The sequence below is a fragment of the Lampris incognitus genome, chromosome 7 (genome assembly GCF_029633865.1).
Source record: "Lampris incognitus isolate fLamInc1 chromosome 7, fLamInc1.hap2, whole genome shotgun sequence".
Classification (NCBI taxonomy): Eukaryota; Metazoa; Chordata; class Actinopteri; order Lampriformes; family Lampridae; genus Lampris; species Lampris incognitus.
In genome coordinates, this window is record NC_079217.1 from 61,690,563 (window position 1) to 61,711,575 (window position 21,013).

The 21,013-nt window shown below is 46.8% G+C and overlaps 1 protein-coding gene across 3 annotated transcripts in view; it reads left to right on the plus strand.

Annotated features, from left to right (window-relative positions):
• The window catches only part of mark4b (MAP/microtubule affinity-regulating kinase 4b), a 99,319-nt gene that overhangs the window by 23,005 nt on the left and 55,301 nt on the right, over positions 1-21,013 (plus strand). For all 3 annotated transcript variants that reach the window (XM_056282772.1, XM_056282770.1, XM_056282771.1), the window contains exons 2-3: positions 9,074-9,271; positions 13,508-13,561. In XM_056282772.1, coding sequence (XP_056138747.1) covers positions 9,074-9,271; positions 13,508-13,561 — 252 coding nt within the window. The remainder of the gene's footprint in view (positions 1-9,073; positions 9,272-13,507; positions 13,562-21,013) is intronic.

A 21,013-nucleotide genomic window follows, 5' to 3' on the forward strand; every position in this document is an offset into this window, starting at 1 on the left:
GCATATCCAGCCCCAAAAACAAAGGAACGCTTTCATGAAATAAACAGAATCACCGTCCCTACACATTAGCCGTTCAAAACAAACTAGAAATAGCGCTGTCACATGACCTGCCCCCCCCCCCCCACAACGGTTAGATGGATTGTCGGGCAAGATATGTTTGGAGGTCATTTTTAAACCGTCAGTGGGTCGAGGGCTTCTCTTTTGAAGACATTACCCATTTACTCTGTGGTTTCACCACCGGAGGACTGAGAGGTATCTGGCGGCACGGTGGCCCGGCGGTCAGCACTGTTGCCTCACAGCAACAAGGTCCTGGGTTCGAACCCCAGGCTGCCCCGGGCCCTTTCTGTGTGGAGTCCGCAAGTTCTCCCCGTGTCCGCGCGGCTTTCCTCCGGGCACTCCGGTTTCCTCCCGCCGTCAACTAGACACGCATCTTAGGGTCCTGCCTGTGCCCCTGAGCAAGGCAGTGGAAAGTGGTCCCCGGGCGCCGCAGCTGCCCACTGCCGCTATACAATAGGGTGGGTTAAATGCAGAGGAACACAATTAGTTGTAAAAACACAACGCTGAACAACGTGGCTTTCACATATTTATACTGTTTCTCGGGTTCACACGTCGGTCGTTCTTCACATGATTCTGGACCCAACACCCTTCAGCCATCTGACGCTTGGCTCACACACCGAAGTCTCCGAATCACATGGGCGCCCCCGTTTGTGTTGCTGACAACTCAGCCTTTTGTTGCCTTGGATTGTAATCAGCCTTGCTCTGTTTGTCTGTTGGACATAGGTGGTGAGATCTCTTGGAAACTTGCTTGTCACGGTCCATACTGGCAAAACACATAGTGTCGCCACATAGTATATACACACAGTACACATACCTACACATAGTCCGTAACTCTCCCAGGCTGGTGTGCGTCCAAGGGAGGTTATAGATTTCAGTGATAATGATAGTGACGTTGTTGTGGACATGGTTGGTGTTTTCCGTTTCACCCAGGACCGTCTGAGAGCCGTGCCCGCATGCTTGGCTCGTCGTTGTCGCTGAACTGACGTCACGCTGGCCGCTTTTAAAGCCCCGCAGCCGGCGCCGGCCTGCATGCTCCTGTCCGCTGGTCGTCTTGTGTTTAGCAAGCAGCACTCGAGGAACGCTTTGGGGTTTTGCTGCCGTTGTTTCAGCCTTTCCCCGAGAGTTTCAGCCTTTCCCCTAGAGTTTCAGCCTTTCCCCGAGAGGTTCAGCCTTTCCCCGAGAGGTTCAGCCTTTCCCCGAGAGGTTCAGCCTTTCCCCTAGAGGTTCAGCCTTTCCCCGAGAGGTTCAGCCTTTCCCCGAGAGGTTCAGCACGCTGCTACTACGGGTGGAAATGTATTTTTGGTAACACTTTAGTATGGGGAACATAAAAAAACTTAATTACTAGTGAATTAGTAATGATCAAGATGTCACTTTAGTATGGGGAACATTTTCTAAGCAACAGAAACTTAATTTACAGTAATTTAACACTATGAACACTTGTAGTGTTGTGTGTTGTTATGTAAGAACAGACCATCTTCATTAAGTGCTAGTAAGGGAGAATAACTCTTCTTGTGGTACTACCACCTTATAAAGGCCATACTAAGCAAAGCATATTGAGATGGTACTACTAATAAGCAATACTTCTGAGGTTATAGAGGGAAAACTCACAGTTAATGGCTTACTGGTTGCATAATAAGGCCATGCAGAATAAGGCATTAATGAGTACGCAATAATGACCAATTAAGAGCCAATATGTTGCTAATTTGCATGCTAATAAGCACCTAATTAATAGTGACTACGTTCCCCATACTAAAGTGTTACCGTATTTTTTTATCTAAGAAACTCTTCGAGTCTTGAAAACACGGCGTGTCGCTGCGTTCGAGAACGACCGGGATTTCACTCCTACCTAAAACGACCACGGGCGGTCAAAACAGTGATGCGTAGTAATACTCGGAGTTAAACGAGATGGCGTTAGCTGACGTCACATCCCGTTAAGGCCGTGCCGGCGGCACGCTGGTCTAGAGCAGCGGCTGTTTCAGAGAGTCGAGTACCGGGGCTCTGAGCCTAAAGGGATTATCACAGAGATCTGGATGCTTTGTGCGCCCCCCCCCCCATCTATCTGCCATCCCGAATGTGTCTGTACGATAGTATCTGGCGCTCCTACCCCGCAGCCCCACCCACCCTGCCGTACCTCTCTACGCCTAAGACCACCACACACTCGCACACTATAAGACCCAGTGTTTACACACTCACATATACCATGTCTTAGGATATACGCACATAAGAAAACACACACACAACCCCCCCCCCCATAAAATGACACTGCATGGCAATCGGGGAAAGGGTGAATCGATTGAGCGAGAGAGAGAGCGCGTGTTGAGGTAGACAGGAGGTGCAGAAGGTTAAATTGGGTGGGGTGTTGTGTGGAGAGACGGATGGGGGTGGGGTTGGGCGGGGGTGTGTGTGCGAAGATGGAGGCGCGAGACAAAGGAGAGGGGCGGGGCCGAGCGCAGAGAGGAGAGCTGAGGGAAGGGGAGGCTAATTGATTTGTCCTGGGCTTGGATGGGGTGAGATGGGGGGGGCGGGGTAGGAGAGAAAGGGTGAAAAGGAAATAAAGATGAGGAGGGGCAGATGCTACTTGGGTGGATGCTGTTACCCCCATGAACCGTGTAGAACCGTGCAGATATTAATAATCGATTTACTTGTATTTATCTCGTCAGCGGGTAACGGAGAGGCACGTTTTCCGAGACTGAAGGAAACCTCCGGAGAGGAACGAGTTAGCCGCGGAGAAAACTCATTATCGTTGTGTTTTTAGTCGGTTTGTGTCCACATCTGTCTCCGCTGGTAGACCGAGCCACCAGCTGTCATGCCATCTGATGAAATAAGGATGCTCTGAGAGGAAGGGATGGGCATGACTCACAGCTCGTCAGGCCCGACATGAGCGATGCTGGAATCGGAGGCGAGATGTGGGAGGTAACCGTCGACCAATCACATTTCTCCTTTTGGAAGCAGTTGGCAAATGAATTAAGGGATGAAGTGAGATCGAGAAGATGATACTGGAACAGGTGCATCAGGGGTGGGGGGGGGCAGTCTGAAACAACAACGACCTCTTCCACCTGCTGTGTGGTGTGTGTGCATACATGTGTCTGGCTTTGCTACGTCCGCCCTTGCCTTTCAGTCGTATGTAGGCGTCCTCTTTTAAAGTGGTTGTCCTCAGTTTCTCGACTTTTGGTGGACCTGACATAATCCGGTGGTCTCGATAGTTGGTTTTCCAATCGCCAATCCCAGAATTCTGTTTGAGACGAACGTGATCCGGAGCACGCGGAAAGCGTTCGTGTGCAGGTCACAATTTCCGACGGTCACAGATTTTGGTATAACAGCGGCAAGATAGTCCAGCGATGGTGGTGTTCATATTATGGAGACAGACCGCTTCCCGCAGCAACTCATTTTCCCCGAGAGGTCTCCCATCCAAGTACTAGCCAAGCCCACACCTGCTTAGCTTCCGTCGTTCAGCAGAGCCAGGGTACGTGTTGCTATGGTTGCTGGCATATTGAGCTCCACCCCCTCTGCCGATCCGGGGAGGGCTGCAGACTACCACATGCCTCCCCCGATACATGTGGAGTCGCCAGCCGCCTCTTTTCACCTGACAGTGAGGAGTTTCACCAGGGGGACGTAGTGTGTGGGAGGATCACGCTGTTCCCCCCAGTTCCCTCCTCCCCCCTGAACAGGTGCCCCGACCGACCAGAGGAGGCGTTAGTGCGGTGACCCGGACAAGTACACACTTCCGGCTTGCCACCCGCAGACACATCCAATTGTGTCTGTAGGGACGCCCGACCAAGCCGGAGGTAACACGGGGATTCGAACCGGCGATCCCCATGTTGCTCGGCAACGGAATAGACCGCCACGCCACCCGGACGCCCTAATTAAACCCATCTCTACATGAGATGTTTAGCTTTGTCGTTCAGCACCTACTGCTTTCTCTTCCATGTTCAACATGCAGCTTCACTCTTCTTCTACTCTTCCTTTTGTGGCAGACTTGGTGCCAACAATATATTTTGATAATGTTGTGGGGGCCGGGACACCAATGAAGAAAAACAAAGAGGGGCAATTACAGAACCTTTAGAAATTGAGTGGCTGTTATAAAACTACCAGTGAGGAAAGGCGTCAAATGTGGCGTTTATTTAACGTGTAAAAGTGACACATCGCCGTATAACTTCATTTAGAGTTGTCAGATTTTAGCTATGCGTTTGTATCAGCCAACATTTTTCCATGTCTGGCATGTGGGTTGTGTGTCTTCGTTTATTTGTTGATTCGTTCATTTAACAAAGGACGGTGAACTTTAAACGTCCTCTTAAATTGATTGATGTTGTTGTTATGATCTGCATGAGGCTGTGAACATGTTGCTGTGTGGGAAAGTCATCTGACTTGTGTGTGTGTGTGTGTGTGTGTGTGTGTGTGTGTGTGTGTGTGTGTGCGCTGTTCATGAAGGGTCACAGGAAGTTCTCATCTGTCACAGATAGGGCATCTCAAGGTGATGTGGTTTTAGTGGTCAGGCCTTGTTTTATCTGTGTGTGCCTGTGTGTGTGTGTGTGTGTGTGTGTGTGTGGTTTTAGAGATGTGGGAGTATGTGTTGCTGAGGGGCTAGTCATGAGGTGCAGCATGTTTCTTGGGGTAATATTTGCTTCCCAGTTTATTAATACAGATCATCTGCTTCTTGAACCTTGGAACTTTTGTTCTTCTCTCACCCTTTAAAATGACCCCGCTGATCTCCGTCATGGTGCCCGAAATACAGCAAACGTTGTGTCACCTTTAGTTTTGGTAACATAAACATTTATTTGAAATTGTGTCTGCCGTTGACGCCACTCGTGGCCAATCCATGTCAAAACACACTTCCTGGTTTGTCAGTGGGCTGCATTGTTTAAGGAAATGTGATGATCTGCTGTGCAGAGAAAATAAGAAAATGCAAATAGCAGGGCCAAATTATACAGTTGTATTTCATGTTGCTAATCGCTTATGCTGATGTTGTTATTTCTTACACAATGCCGCAGTCAGCAAACCAGGAGTAAGAAGTAAGCGTTCACATTCACGCCAGGAGTAAGAAGTAAGCTTTCACATTCACACCAGGAGTAAGAAGTAAGCGTTCACATTCACACCAGGAGTAAGAAGTAAGTGTTCACATTCACACCAGGAGTAAGAAGTAAGCGTTCACATTCACACCAGGAGTAAGAAGTAAGCGTTCACGTTCACACCAGGAGTAAGAAGTAAGCGTTCACATTCACACCAGGAGTAAGAAGTAAGCGTTCACATTCACACCAGGAGTAAGAAGTAAGCGTTCACATTCACACCAGGAGTAAGAAGTATGCGTTCACATTCACACCAGGAGTAAGAAGTGAGCGTTCACATTCACACCAGGAGTAAGAAGTAAGCGTTCACATTCACACCAGGAGTAAGAAGTAAGCTTTCACATTCACACCAGGAGTAAGAAGTAAAGGTTCACATTCACACCAGGAGTAAGAAGTAAACGTTCACATTCACACCAGGAGTAAGAAGTAAGCGTTCACATTCACACCAGGAGTAAGAAGTAAACGTTCACATTCACACCAGGAGTAAGAAGTAAGCTTTCACATTCACACCAGGAGTAAGAAGTAAACGTTCACATTCACACCGGGAGTAAGAAGTAAGCTTTCACATTCACATGGGGAGTAAGAAGTAAACGTTCACATTCACACCGGGAGTAAGAAGTAAACGTTCACATTCACATGGGGAGTAAGAAGTAAGCGTTCACATTCACACCAGGAGTAAGAAGTAAGCGTTCACATTCACTCCAGAGGTAAGAAGTAAACGTTCACATTCACACCAGGAGTAAGAAGTAAGCTTTCACATTCACACCAGGAGTAAGAAGTAAACGTTCACATTCACACCAGGAGTAAGAAGTAAGCTTTCACATTCACACTGGGAGTAAGAAGTAAACGTTCACATTCACACCAGGAGTAAGAAATAAACGTTCACATTCACACCAGGAGTAAGAAGTAAGCATTCATATTCACACCAGGACTAAGAAGTAAGCTTTCACATTCACACTGGGAGTAAGAAGTAAACGTTCACATTCACACCAGGAGTAAGAAATAAACGTTCACATTCACACCAGGAGTAAGAAGTGTTCACATTCACACCAGGAGTAAGAAGTAAGCGTTCACATTCACAGATTGTCCACCATCGACACTTTCCCACATAACTTGGGCAGCGTTACAGAAGACTGGTAGGGTGTGTGGTTGTGATAGACCTGTCATAATTTGCCAATGATGTTTGATTATTCCTTCTAAAACAACACACAGGTTTGAACCCATTCGAATATATTTTTTGTGCATTATGTCCTAAGAGGGCAAACCAATACGAGAGACAAAACTACTTGTATATTTATTTCAATGTAAACATGTCTTTTAAAAGATCTACATACCTACACATTACAAAATAAACAAATATAATCATGTCCGATACTGTAAAACTTCATGTGCCCCCAGGTTAGTAGTGGTGGGATGCTAAGCTAACTGTAGCGTACATATGACTTTATTCAGTTCAAGTCAGTTTATTGTCATTATTTGCAGGTTTCCACAATTTTTCCGTTTTCTGACCAAAATCCGAAGTATTTCCAATCGGGGCTTTTTAGATCGTCGGGAGGGAAGATCACTCTCGGCAGCTGAGTTGGGTTGTGAGCTCTCGGCCATCTTTACCACATGGTTGCAGGGCTGTCTTAACAGCATTATAGGCCCCCGGGCAAAGCAGTGCACTGGGGCCCCTACCTACACAACCAGTCACAGGAAAATCAATGTAAATGGATGATAACATTAAACATACATTTATTGGTACTTCCTACCAAATCACTTGTGGGGCCCCCTGGCAACTGCCCAGCGTGCCCATGCGTCAAGACGGCCCTGCATGGTTGTTGTTGAATTATTCGCTCGTTTCAGCTTGACATACATTCCGTTTTCAACCGCTGAGAGGTGACGTTGTGTGACTCCTGTCCGTCATGCGGCGTATTCAGTGCAGCGGCCAAGGCCCTCGCGAGAATTCACGAGGCGGACAGCCGCGGTTGTAATATTCATGGACAGCTCTGGGTTGGGTGGTTAAACCCCAAAACCCTAGCTGATAACATCAACTCCAGGTTGCATCTTTAAATTCTCACGACACTGCTCTCTTGGCCTTGTTCCCTCTGCCCCTCATCTCACGACGTCATCTGTCAGCAGTCTCACCCTCCCTGCCTTCCGCTGGCACCCAGGACTCACCCTCCCTTGCCTTCCGCTGACACCCAGGACTCACACCAAGACAAGATCGGGCAAGATCTGTTGCTGCTGTGCTCACACATGTTGGAAGCTTGTTGGCAGGCTCATGCCACAGAAAAACAAAAAACTCTTAAAGAATAATATGGCTGTTGCATTGTCATTGTACTGTGATTTAAGGTACACACTCTTGGGAACTCCCACACAGTACGTTTGTGTCACATTTGCATGCAAACTGTGTCCTTTTGTGAGACTTTCTCAGGCAGGTGTACTCGGGATCATAGCGAATCCACAAATAACCCAACCGTGACGACTCCTGTAGATGCTTATTTCAAGAAAAAAAAAGTTTTGTTTCTTTTAATCCCTTCCCCCCTTTTCTCTCCAATTGTATCGGCCAATCACCCCACTCTTTGCCCGTCCCGGTCTCTGCTCCACCCCCTCTGCTGATCCGGGGAGGGCTGCAGACTACCACATGCCTCCTCCGATACGTGTGGAGTCGCCAGCTGCTGCTTTTCACCGGACAGTGAAGAGTTTCACCAGGGGGACGTAGCGTGTGGGAGGATCACACTGCTCGCCAGCCACCACAGTGACCATATGTCCCCTTAGTAGTACTGGCTGCCCCATCTCTCTCATCTTCTGGTTTCTTAGCAAAGTGAAGGTGAACTTTGCTGGATGCCAGCGGTCAACAAAAGTAACTGTGATGGCCTCCCTACATTTTACTACATACAAAATAGTCACGATTAGTCATAATAGCTTTTGTAATTCCCCTTTTCAAACCGTGTTCTAAGATACCAGTGATGTCATCCATTAGAAATGCTGGGTTTCCTGTCAGCGGGGGACAGGTTGTGAGTCAGTCGGTTGGTTTGTGTCTACGCAGGGGTGTCGTGAGGCCTAAATACAGGAGCGGTATGATCATCCCCTACCTCCTGTTTCCTCTTTCTCCATCACTACTAATAGAAACACCGGTGGACTTCTTTTTTTGGGGTCGGGGGTGGGGGGGTTGTATTGTTTTCTTTGTTTGTAGATTGGTTTTCCAGGGAAGACCATGTGCTTGTGTGCTCGGTGTTAGGGGAGGTGAACAGATGGGAGGATTAGTCGGGCTTAGACCAACCTGACCCAAAGCATTCATAAGTCATCAGACCGGCTTCCTTGGGCTTGGCCCCGGGATATATGTTCATGTATAAAAAAAGTGTTTGGTAAATTACAGGTCATGAGATTTCACAGAAATAACTGGGTAATATTTATAATTGACATGTCATTTTGATACATAATTTGATACATAATAAGTGCCCAACATTTGCAGTTGAAGGATGAAGATCATTGTAAATATATAAATATAGGCGTCTGGGTAGCGTAGTGGTCTATTCCGTTGCCTACCAACACGGGGATCGCCGGTTCGAATCCCCATGTTACCTCCAGTTTAGTCTGCCATCTCTACAGACACAAGTGGCCATGTCTGCAGGCGGGAAGCCGGATTTGGGTGTGTCCTGGTCACTTCACTAGCGCCTCTTCTCGTCGGTCGGGGCACCTGTTCATGGGGGGAGGGGGAACTGGGGGGAATAGCGTGATCCTCCCATGCACTACATCCCCCTGGTGAAAAGAAGCGGCTGGCGACTCCACATGTATCGGAAGAGGCATGTGGATCAGCCGAGGGGTTGAAGCAGCGACCGGGACGGCTCGGAAGAGTGGGATAATTGGCCAAGTACAATTGGGGAGAAAAGGGGGGGGGGGCATAAACATGAATATATACTAATACACAATTTGATAGTTGTAGTAATGGTCTCTCTCTCTCTTCTCAGCATGCCTCCCTGTCGGCCAGCCGCTCAGAGAAAGGTACCGGTTGGTCGAACCGGTCACTTGGCGCCCGATGTCGAAACTCCATCGCCTTGTGTTCGGATGAGCAGCCCCACATAGGAAACTACCGGTTGCTTAAGACCATCGGCAAGGGCAACTTTGCCAAGGTCAAGCTGGCTCGACACATACTGACTGGCAAAGAGGTGAGTTTGTTTTTTTCACTAGTAGGTACAGAATAGGAAGTATAGATTCAGATATCTTAAAGAATATTGTGATTTCATACGACTCTTTAACAAGAACACGATGTCAGAGATGTGAATAACAACGGGAGCAGAACGATACAGGATCATTGTCTTAAGTTTGTGATTGAAAGTAGGTCTGACTTTGACTGAATGTTTTCGATTAGGTAGCCAACCTTACATATTATTTTCATCATATCCTGACTGGATGCCAAGCACTGACACTGTAAAACAGATGTTTTGTGGCGGTTCAGCTGAGTTAAAGTTAGCTTGTCTGAATCATGTTTTTAGCTAACTGACAACCCAGAAAAGCTAGCTATCACATCAGAGACGCTTAAAATGTTTGTTTTTAGCTAACTGACAACCCAGAAAAGCTAGCTATCACATCAGAGACGCTTAAAATGTTTGTTTTTAGCTAACTGACAACCCAGAAAAGCTAGCTATCACATCAGAGACGCTTAAAACGTTTGTTTTTAGCTAACTGACAACCCAGAAAAGCTAGCTATCACATCAGAGATGCTTAAAACGTTTGTTTTTAGCTAACTGACAACCCAGAAAAGCTAGCTATCACATCAGAGACGCTTAAAACGTTTGTTTTTAGCTAACTGACAACCCAGAAAAGCTAGCTATCACATCAGAGACGCTTAAAACGTTTGTTTTTAGCTAACTGACAACCCAGAAAAGCTAGCTATCACATCAGAGACGCTTAAAACGTTTGTTTTTAGCTAACTGACAACCCAGAAAAGCTAGCTATCACATCAGAGACGCTTAAAACGTTTGTTTTTAGCTAACTGACAACCCAGAAAAGCTAGCTATCACATCAGAGACGCTTAAAACGTTTGTTTTTAGCTAACTGACAACCCAGAAAAGCTAGCTATCACATCTGGACACTTAAAATGTTATCTAAAGATTGATTCGTGTGAGCAGGTTAAAGTTGATGGAGCACGTCTTACTTACGTCTCTGTTGATGGGAGTTTCTGGGAAATCCTACCATGAATAGAAGCACATGGACAACACCAAGTCACAGAACACGAGGGAGAGTTTCAGAGAGAATAGTGGTGAGGGTGCAGAAAAATATATATTTTGCCAATTTCTCACCAGTGGGGATTATAACATGAATTATAGAAACAGCATATAGTTTTAGAGGTATCCTGATGCATGCTCAGTAATCCAGGTAAGGAGATCACGGAAAGTTGAATCAGTTCATCTGGACACAACGTTCATTGACAGAGCAACGTGTCATCACTCATCTAAGTGACCTCATATATAAGTCTAAACTGACTGCAGGTACCCCCACTCTTAAAAACCATACAGTGACTGCAGGTACCCCCACCCTTATAAACAATACAGTGACTGCAGGTACCCCCACCCTTATAAACAATACAGTGGCATAACGACCCAAACCAGCGATCGATTTTAAATGCAAATTACCGTCACCATGGTTGCGGTAATTTCTCAGTAAACTGTGTCCAGGTGAACTCATTTAACTGTCTGTGATTTTAAGAGGTACTCACAGACATGTTTGAAGAAGTTGTAACCCCCCCTCCCCCCCCCCCCCATACAAAGATGATACAGCTAAACCTGAGACTAAAAGTCCGTTTGTGAATGAGTGACTTCGAAGCCAGGTTCGTGAGGTGCTTCACATATGAAATTGTTTTCTGGGGGCGTCCGGGTAGCGTGGCGGTCTATTCCGTTGCCTACCAACACGGGGATCGCAGGTTCGAATCTCCTTGTTACCTCCGGCTTGGTCGGGCATCCCTACAGACACAATTGGCCGTGTCTGTAGGTGGGAAGCCTGACGTGGGTGTGTGTCCTGGTTGCTGGTCTAGCGCCTCCTCTGATCGGTCGGGGCTCCTGTTCAGGGGGGAGGGGGGAACTGGGGGGAATAGCGTGATCCTCCCATCCGCTACATCCCCCTGGTGAAACTCCTCACTGTCAGGTGAGAAGAAGTGGCTGGCGACTCCACATGTACGGGAGGAGGCATGTGGTAGTCTGCAGCCCTCCCCGGATCGGCAGAGGGGGTGGAGCAGAGATTAGGACAGCTTGGAAGAGTGGGGTAATTAGCCGGATACAAGTGGGGAGAAAAAAGGGGGGGAAAACCCAAAAGAAAAAGAAAAAAAATGTTTTCCTCCTCAAGCAGTTGAAAGAAATCTGTCAGTCGGGTGAGAGATCACTTCACTTGTTCCACCGTGATTCCTTTACTCTCAGCAGTCGTCTTCTCGCTTGTTGTCTTGTCTTGGCACAGGAGCTGTGCTCAACATGTGAAGATCCCAACATTTGTTTGAAGAAAATGTTTGAAGCCAGTTTCCAAAACAAGATATATGATCTTAACATGCTGGCAGATCCTTTTTCTTGACTCTTGTTTAAGGAAAAATCAGACTTTGATACTCAGTATCAACCTGGACCACAGTTTTGACTGTTTGATCAATGACCTCTCGTGGTTGTGGTGATCCAAAACCTTTGGAAAACCGGTTTAGGTCCCACAGTTGAGTGCGAACTCCTCAGCTGGGTTTTCGTCTAAGTCTGAGCACTTGGGGGTGGGGAGATAGGCCTGGCGGGGATCTGCAAGCCACTGAGAGCACTCTTCTGGTTTTTTAAAATGTTTTCTTTTCTGCTTAGTTGAGATAGGGCAGTAGACTGTTAGGAGTGGGAATAGGGTTCCAACACAGGCTCTGGACTGGATTCTGGATTCAAACCTGTGATGTTGCTGTCGGGTCAGAGACCAAACGGTGCGGTACTTGGTTGAACCACCGGAACGCTCAAAGAGGTGGTGTGGTGTTCATAGAGAGACGGGCTGTCTCCGGTACTGCCGTGTCCAGTGCTAAGTTCTCCACCGTCCCACGTTGGCATGCGGGGTGGAGGGGTTTTGCGAGGCAGCGCATACTGGGAGTGCTGGAGCTTAAACGGATGAGTTTGAGCCTGACTGAAGTCGACGTGCCGGGCTAGGGATCGAGGACATAATGTGGTCTAACCCGCTCCGCGGATGGAAGCAGCAGGGTCCGTTCCGCGGAGAGCAGGTCTGGATTCCGAGCAACCTTCTGCTAGATTCGACAGCCAGCCACAGATCGTTATCTCGCCCTCAAGACTTTAAACCCTCATGTGCAAAAAAAGTCTCACGATGTCAGTTTATGGTGTTGATGTGGTGCACTTTTTGAGCAGGGCACGGCGCAGTATTAAGCCTCTTACAAGGCTTGGTTGTTTTGTTTTAGTGGATTTTCTCTTTTGTGGGTTCGAACCAGCGATTAGTACGTCCTCGCTACATGCCTGGTCATGGCGAGTCGTGTCATGGTTTGATCTGCTAAATTTTTTTGCCTCGTCTGTAGAGGAATGTGGCGACGCTGTGTACTTGCAGTCAATCTCTCAATGATCAACTGCAAAGCACATTCAGGGGATAGAGATGCTTCATATGAGAACAGGTAGAAATACATAAATATACATAAAAACGCATAAATATACATAAACATGAAGATAGTAATGAGTGGATGCATGCAGTAGTGCTGCATACAGAGCAGGGTAAAGGTAAGGAGGGGGTTTAGCATAGGGATAAGGGGGCAGTCCGGGTAGTATAGTGGTCTACTCCGTTGCCTACCAACACAGGGATTGCCTGTTCGAATCCCCATGTTACCTCCAGCTTGGTCGGGCGTCCCTGCAGACACAATTGGCCGTGTCTGTGGGTGGGAAGCTGAATGCGGGTTTGTGTCACTAGCACTAGCGCCTCCTCTGGCTGGTTGGAGCACCTGTTCAGGGGAAGGGAAACAGCTGGCGACTCCACATGTGTCGGAGGAGGCATGTGGTAGTCCGCAGCCCTCCCCGGATCGGCAGAGGGGGTGGAGCAGCGACCGGGACGGCTCGGAGAGCGGGGTAATTGGCCAGGTACACTTATAAAACGTGTTGTATAAAATAAAAACGGACAAAACAAATAATACAGTAGTAGCCCCATGTTGTTGCCTGATAAACTTAAAACACTTTCGACAAACCTGTTTTTTTTTTAGATGTGCTATGCAAAGAACATCAGTGATTTTACAGTCACCATTTCCTTTTTAACCCTAACAAATATTAACAAATACCACATTTCGGGGGTTGAAATCTGTTATTACTGATTAAACATGTCGTGGCAAAGCTCCGCAATATGAGCCTTGTGTTACAGTATGAGTCTTTGTGTTGTCCTGGTTGACCTTGTTGTCATTCTCTCTCCCTCAGGTTGCCATAAAGATCATCGATAAGACCCAGCTCAACCCAACCAGCCTGCAGAAGGTGAGCACTTTAACTGTGTGTGCGAAGAAGTGCGGCAGTTTTTTTGTTGCCTACACATGTTGGCGTGTGTCGACATAGGAACATCATGGGAATCGACTCAAATACGAAAGATTTCTAAAAAAAAATTTTTTTAACAAGGCTAGTCAGTACACGCACACAAACGATTTGTCTTCACCTCAGATGAGTGTGGAGAAAACTCGTGTTATTAGTGTTGGGGACGCAGGCGTTGGTTTGACGTAGACACCTCCGTCGTTCTGACTTCTTGAAGAATATTTTTCTTCCAGATGTTTTCTGAAACGGGCGGCACAGTTAGAGCGGTCGCCTCACAGCGAGAAGGTCCTGGGTTCGAGCCCCGAGGTAGTCCACCCTTGGGGGTCGTCCTCTGTGTGGAGTTTGCATGTTCTCCCCATGTCTGTGTGGGTTTCCTCCGGGGGCTCCGGTTTCCTCCCACAGTCCAAAGACATGTAGGTCAGGTGAATCGGCCATACTAAATTGTCCCTAGTTTTGAACGTGTGTGTGTTTGTGTGTATGTCGGCCCTGTGTGATGGTCTGGCGGCCTGTCCAGGGTGTCTCCCCACCTGCCGCCCAGTGACTGCTGGAATAGGCTCCAGCATCCCCGCAACCCTGAGAGCAGGATAAGTGGTTCAGATAATGGAACGGATATTGAATTGGGAGCCCATTCCCAGCCCGAGTTAAGATTTTGGTTTTTGCGGTGTGGTTCAGGTCTGACTTCAGTTTTCAGGCCATCCAGATGTTTTTTACTCTTCCCGGGAAGTCAGGCTGTTGTTCCAGCAGTGAGAATTTCTTAGCTTTTCAAATTTCAGTTTCCTTTTATTGCTGATAGATTACAGTCTTTACCTCCGTATTATCTAATCCTTTTCGATTGAACCACTCACATAATTTTTTTTTTACTACTTTGTTAATTCCCATGGGGAAATTCTTTCTCAAATACACTCATGAGTATCACATCGTCTCTCCATGATTTTGACTCACAAGGTGACTGCCATGGTCCTGAACGTGTCTTACCTGTTTAGACCACCTCAGCCACGGGCCATGGCTAACAAAGATGGAAGATAGCCGACAGATTAAAGGCAGATTTTAGGTCTTCAGACAACTTCGAAGTAAATCAAGCACGAGCAGCAGAGGTCAGGCTCAGGAACGTGTTGGCGGTACGTTTTATATCGGCACACTCTGCAATTCAAACACCTTGGGCAACTTTAGATGCCAAGGCTATTTTGGGAGACCTGCTCCTTCGGTTTCAGTGATATTCTTGTTTCAGATATCATATACAATCTCTGTTGCTCCATTCAGGCTGTTCAGGAGGCTGCCAAGTAGAGACAAGTTGGCTCCTTTTGCTATCAAAATCCTGACATAGCTTTGTTTGGGGGCGCTAGGTTATGTAAGCTGACAGTAAATACAACATCATGTGTTGACTCAGAAGTCACCCATTGGAAATAACTGGATTTACTGCATGGAATAATGTTGTATATGACCTTCACTGGATGAATATTGAGTGTCATCAAGATGCCCAGCGGGTGCTTGGCATTGCAAATGGTGACCGTAGGCTTGTGTGCGGCGGCTTGGCCATGGGAACCCATTCCATGACGCTCCTGACGTACTTGCGCTGACATCGCTTCCAGAGGTTTGGAGGTTTTTGTGAGTTTGTGTGGCCTACCGCTTCATGGCTGAACCGTTGTTACTCTGAGATGTTTCCACTTCATAATAACAGACTTACAGTTGACCGAGGCAGATCTATCAGGGCAGAAATTTGACCAGCTGACTTCTTGGAAAGGTGGCATATGACAGAGCTACTTTGAAAGTCATTGAGCTGTTCCGGGTCGCAGAGAATGAAGTAGGCGTGCGGTTTTCTAGCTACCACTAAAAACTGTTCATTTTCCATTTTAAACCCTGTTTTTCTTTTTACAACGTCGACTATCTGAGTCATCATTGCCAACAGCACCAACACTACGGCAGAAAATATGTCCAAACCAGGGAAACAAGCCCAAAGAAGAGAGCTCCATGGCTAGCACTAGCAGCGATGCTAGCATAACAGTAACATACATATTGGATCTGCTTGAACAGCGCACAGCAGCGCTAGCCATCGACTTCAAGTCAACATTTGCAAACCTGGACACCAAGCTGGACAAGATCCTGGCTGTAGCCTCAGGCCAGGGATGGTGTGTAACTGATCTGTAATGTGGAGGAGGTCAGCCAATGTCTGGAGCAGCTTGAGGCTACATGCTCCTCGCTGCAGGAAGTCAACAGGTGGCTGAAATCTAAACTCTGCGATTTAGAGGGACAGAGTAGGAGACAGAACATTCACATTGTGGGCTTACCAGAGTCAGTTGAGAGTGCACTCCCCACCGCCTTCTTCTCCCAGCTTCTTGTCGATGTCTTTGGCGGCCAAGTACTCCCTTCTCCCCCGCAGCAGGACAGAGCCCACCGCAGTCTTACACCCAGACCTGGCCCTAAGGACAGACTATGTCCCGTCATCATTCGCTTCCATCGATACCAGGTCAAGGATTTGGTTATGTAAATGAGGTGATCAGGAATACCATGGACACAAGCTCTGATTTTATGAGGACTACGGTCCAGATGTTTTAAAGCAGCGGGCTGAATACAAGGATGTCGTGGCAGAACTTTATAAAGGAGGACCCTGACCTTCTCTCCTTTTCCTGGCGAAACTGCACGTCACTCTCCGGAGTGGCAAGAAGAAGTGGTTACCGTCCATATCTGAAGCTCCCAATGTCATCCAGAATTTAGGGGCGAGCCCGTCCACCCTGTTTGTAATCTACTAAGTAATGGCACATGACTAGTGACATTCTAGCCTTGCTGAGATGGACAATCTGATATCTGTGTGTCAATAACCATGGACAAATATCCCGTTTATTTTCCCCCTTTTTTGTGAGCGGCCTTAACTCGGTAGAGAATTCAAGATCACCTGCGATTCGCTGTCATTGCTCATGCTTGCACACCGGGTGTATTTAGTTGTTGAACTTATGTTACCCTGTTCTTATAGGGTTAACTGTTCAACACTTGTGTGGGAATTAGTACAGGTAGGACGGGAATTCTTGGAACGGTTGCTGCAAGACCAGAGGGAGTCTTTCTGAGTTTGCTGTTTAAAGCAATATGTGAGATTGGGGTTTAGGTAGGGATTAGCTGGGGGGACAGCTGGACAAATTGCTTTGTGTTTTTTTTTTAATCTCTCTCTCTCTCGCTCCTTATTTCTGTTACTTTCCTCCTGTTACTGGACCTACTCATTTCATTCTCTCATTCGGTGAAGGGTAATCAGACCCGGCTCCAGATAACAGGGGGGCACAAGGCAAGGTTTTCCTTGGGGGCCCTCCTTACTTTGCTTGGAGCCAAGAGCTGAAATAAAACTATAAACTATATAATATATATTATAAAAATAGTATTTCTTTTATGAGGACAACATGGCAACCCTTTGATATTGTACTACCACAATGTGGCAAGAACATTACTGCAATCTATCAAGTGGGCATACTCCTTGCATGACATTAATAATACACAAAACGCACATTTGTAGTAAACATGCCTTCATTCAATAGACGTTCATAAAGAATTGTGCCCTGAGACCTGAAATCAGAAGTCTCAGCAACATCCTCAAGGCACAAAGTCTTTCTGAACTGTCAACGAAAAATGAAGGCGATACGACTCTTGATGACAGGTATGTTGGCAAAAAAAAAACAATACAACTCAGCCAGCACTCAACAGCAGTCATACAATTCAGAATAATCTAAAATGACAACAAAGCTCACTCAACGCATAAGAAAATTAATACTGAGGTGTGAATGAGCGTATGTACACACAGGTGTTATCTGTAATTCCTCCAATAAGACGATTTAACAATCGCCTTGAGCGCACAAACAGGATATTTTCCAGTGCATCGAAATAGAAAAGTGTCTATTGTCCTTTAAGTGGAACTGCCAGCATGACCGCAGGGATTTTATTATGCTTAATGGGGTCTTAACTACCCATGGCAATATCCCATAAATACCCAAACACAGTGTATGAGAAACACGTGTCACCTGTAGTGACCAGATTAAATCCAAAACATAATTCATAACTTCTACGGCCAAAAATAAACCCGAGCAAAAGATCAGACGAGGAAAGTAAAACATTCCAAAACGTGTTTTAAAAAAATGAAATGATGGAAACATTCTCCTTTAAAAACTTGGCAATCTGCGGTTTCCCTAAAGCTGTCAGGAGTTTTTCTGTTTGACTGTGTTTGTGTTTGTTGTGTGTGTGTGTGTGTGTCAGTGAGAGGGAGTATTGACCTGTGAATTGCTAAAGAATTATCTGTATCACTTCCTTCATTTGCAATGGGTGACGCCGTGACGCATGCCTGAATCCTGACTTCTGCTAAAAGACACTTTGTTTGGCATTGTATGTCCGTCCATTATCCGCACCGCCTATCCTGCTCCCAGAGTAGCAGCCTATCCCAGCACTCATTGGGCGGCGGATGGGGAGACACCCTGGACAGGCCACCAGGCCATCACACAGGGCACACACACACATTCATACCTAGGGGCAATGTAGTACGGCCGAGTCACCTGATCTACATGTCTTTGGACTGTGGGAGGAAGCTGGAGCCCCCGGAGGAAACCCACGCAGACACGGGGAGAACATGCAAACTCCACACAGAAAGGACCTGGGACGACCTGGGGTTCGAACCCAGGACCTTCTAGCTTTTTTTTTTAAATAGAAAAAACAATAAAAACACACCATACATATTTTAAACCAATAGGGAAATAAAAGCTCTCCAACGCATCGAACTCCACAGAGTCAAAGAGGATAAGAATTAAAAATGAAAACACAGATAAACGAGACAGAAAATAGTGAGGGAACCTGTAGGCTTTGGCATGGCTTCCAGCCTACAGGCCTCCCACCAAATCAAACAAAAACTACACATATGCCGTCTTCAATACATCGTACCCCACACACTACACCATGTAACCAAAATCCAACATCACTTTCCCGTCTTCATATTACATTACATTCCAGTCATTTAGCCGACGCTTTTATCCACAGCGACTTACAATAAGTGCATCATTTAACGTAGGAAATCAGGAGAACTACTAGTCATCAGACGTCATAAGTGCATCTAAACAAGCATCTAAGAGCAAAACCAGTGCTAAAGTAAAAGCACAAGAGATTTTTTTTAAAGTGAGTGAATACAATAAGTGCTAAGAGCAAGTAACAGGGTAGTAGTTCTTGAAGAGGTGAGTTTTCGACCTGCGCCGAAAGATGGGCAGCGACTCCTCTGTCCTGACATCAGTGGAGAGTTCATTCCACCACTCCACAGAATTCTTCCCCAGTCCCAATAAAAGTGCTCCCCTCCACACATCCACTAATAAACTCTTCTTCCCTAACATGACTATACAACATATTTACATCTCTTTCCATTATACTCATTCCACACCTCAGCTTTCCTCTTTTCATAATGGGCTATATTCCTCCTTAACTTGACACCAGTGCTAACCACTGAGCCACCGAGCCACCCAACAACAAGTGCGTTAGACTAATTAGCTAGCTGCCCTGACTGACCTCATGCATGCTAGTAGCCACATAAGCTAGCCTAAAGTTCGCCATCTGTCAGCAGCAGCTTAAATGCTGCTCCCGTCTACCTGAACGAGGGGTCTACACTCAGTCCCGCTCACTACACTCTGCCAATGAAAGGCGCCCGGCACTTCCGCCACAATTGGGCCCTGAGTCACTAGCCAGACTCTTCTCTTCCGTAGTTCCCCAGTGATGGAACTTCAGCCGGAACTGGGTGAGGCTTTGCTCAAAGTGGAGGGAATCATGAACAGCTCCAAATACCAGTTGATTTTGGTGCAAAACCTTCAGGCGTCTGTTAGAAAGCTGAAGATGAAGAGGAATTTCACCTTCTAGCACAACAACGACCCAAACCGTACATCCAAGTCAACAAAGGAAGGGCTTCCCCAAAAGAAGATCAGCGTTTTGGAATGGCCCAGACCGGAATCCAGTTGAATAGAATTGAATATAATCTGTAGGGTGGCCTGAAGAGGGCTCTGCACAGGCAACACCCTCGCAATTTGACAGATGTAGAAAATTTTTGCAAGAGAGGGTGGGAAAATATTGCCAAGTCAGGATGTGCCGAGCTGATACTCTTACACAAAACCCCCAAAAGACAAACGCACACACCTGTGTGTATGTGTGTGTCAGCCGCCCGTTCTCACCGTCGGTTGAAGAATCGCTCTTTTTGTCAAGACTGTTGACCAAACTTTGGCCTTGTCTGATTTTGTGTCCGCTTTATCGCTCATCCCACTTAGTACAAACAGCTCCTGACAGCATCAATGTTCACATAGCGACACTCAGATAACTGGACGGGCTTGGACGTGCACCCAACGCAGGCTCACATACACACACGCACATAAAGCCGTCAAGGTTATTGATAATCACAGTTAGTTAATTATTGCTGGCCAGGCTTTGCCTCTATTGATGATACAGAGTTGCTATTGACAGCGTCTGGCTGGATGAGATCGTCCTGTCTGGACTACAGAGCAGTGATATTCAGCTACTGACATTATAAAACAGATTTTTTCCCCCCCCATGTCTTGGACAATTTTTGCTTTATTTTCCCAGGATAGTAGAAAGTGACATATAAAGGAGGATTTAGAGAGAGGACGGGATGGAAGACAGGTTCTTGGCCAATTACCCCACTGGTTCCACTTCTCCTGTCCTTTCTTTCTTCTTCTCTCAAGTCTGTTTTCAGGTCTTCCCAAGTATTTTCTTGTCCTCTCAAATCTTTCCAACTTTTTCTAGTCACTCATAGGTTGCTACTGCTGCCGTTTCACTTCATTCTCCTCTGGATCTTTTTGAAGACGCTGCTACTGACGTGCTCACGAAGAGCAGCGAAGGTACCACCTCCACCTTCTTCTGTGCCGGTGTTGCTGTCGCCTTCAGCTGCGCTGGGTTCCTCCCACAGTATGAAGGGACACATGTAATCTGGACCGGAGACTCAAAATTGTCTCATAGCTTTGAACGGGAGTTTGACTGTGTCCGTGTGTAGGATCTTCCGTGGACCGGCAACCTATCTGGGGGTCTGCTTGGCTTGCGGGCGAAATGTGCTGCGCGGGATACACTCCAGTAACCCTGGAAAGCAGTAAAGCAGGGCGGATGGACGGACAGACGGATAGATAATAATGCAGTCTCCCTAATTATAGTGTCGTTCTCTTACTTAATATGTGGAAGTTAAGACCTTGGCTTCGACAGAGGCAAAACAGTGACGTGTGCTTGGTGTAACTGTTAGATTTGTGTGTGTGTGTGTGTGTGTGTGTGCAGTCTGCAGCAGTATGCTAGTACTGCATAGCGCAGCTGCGTCAGTGTCAGGACGGAGGTTGCTAGTTGCGTCCTGCCCTGTCAGCATTATCGTGACACCGCAGGAGAACGTTGCCAGGTTGATCTTTG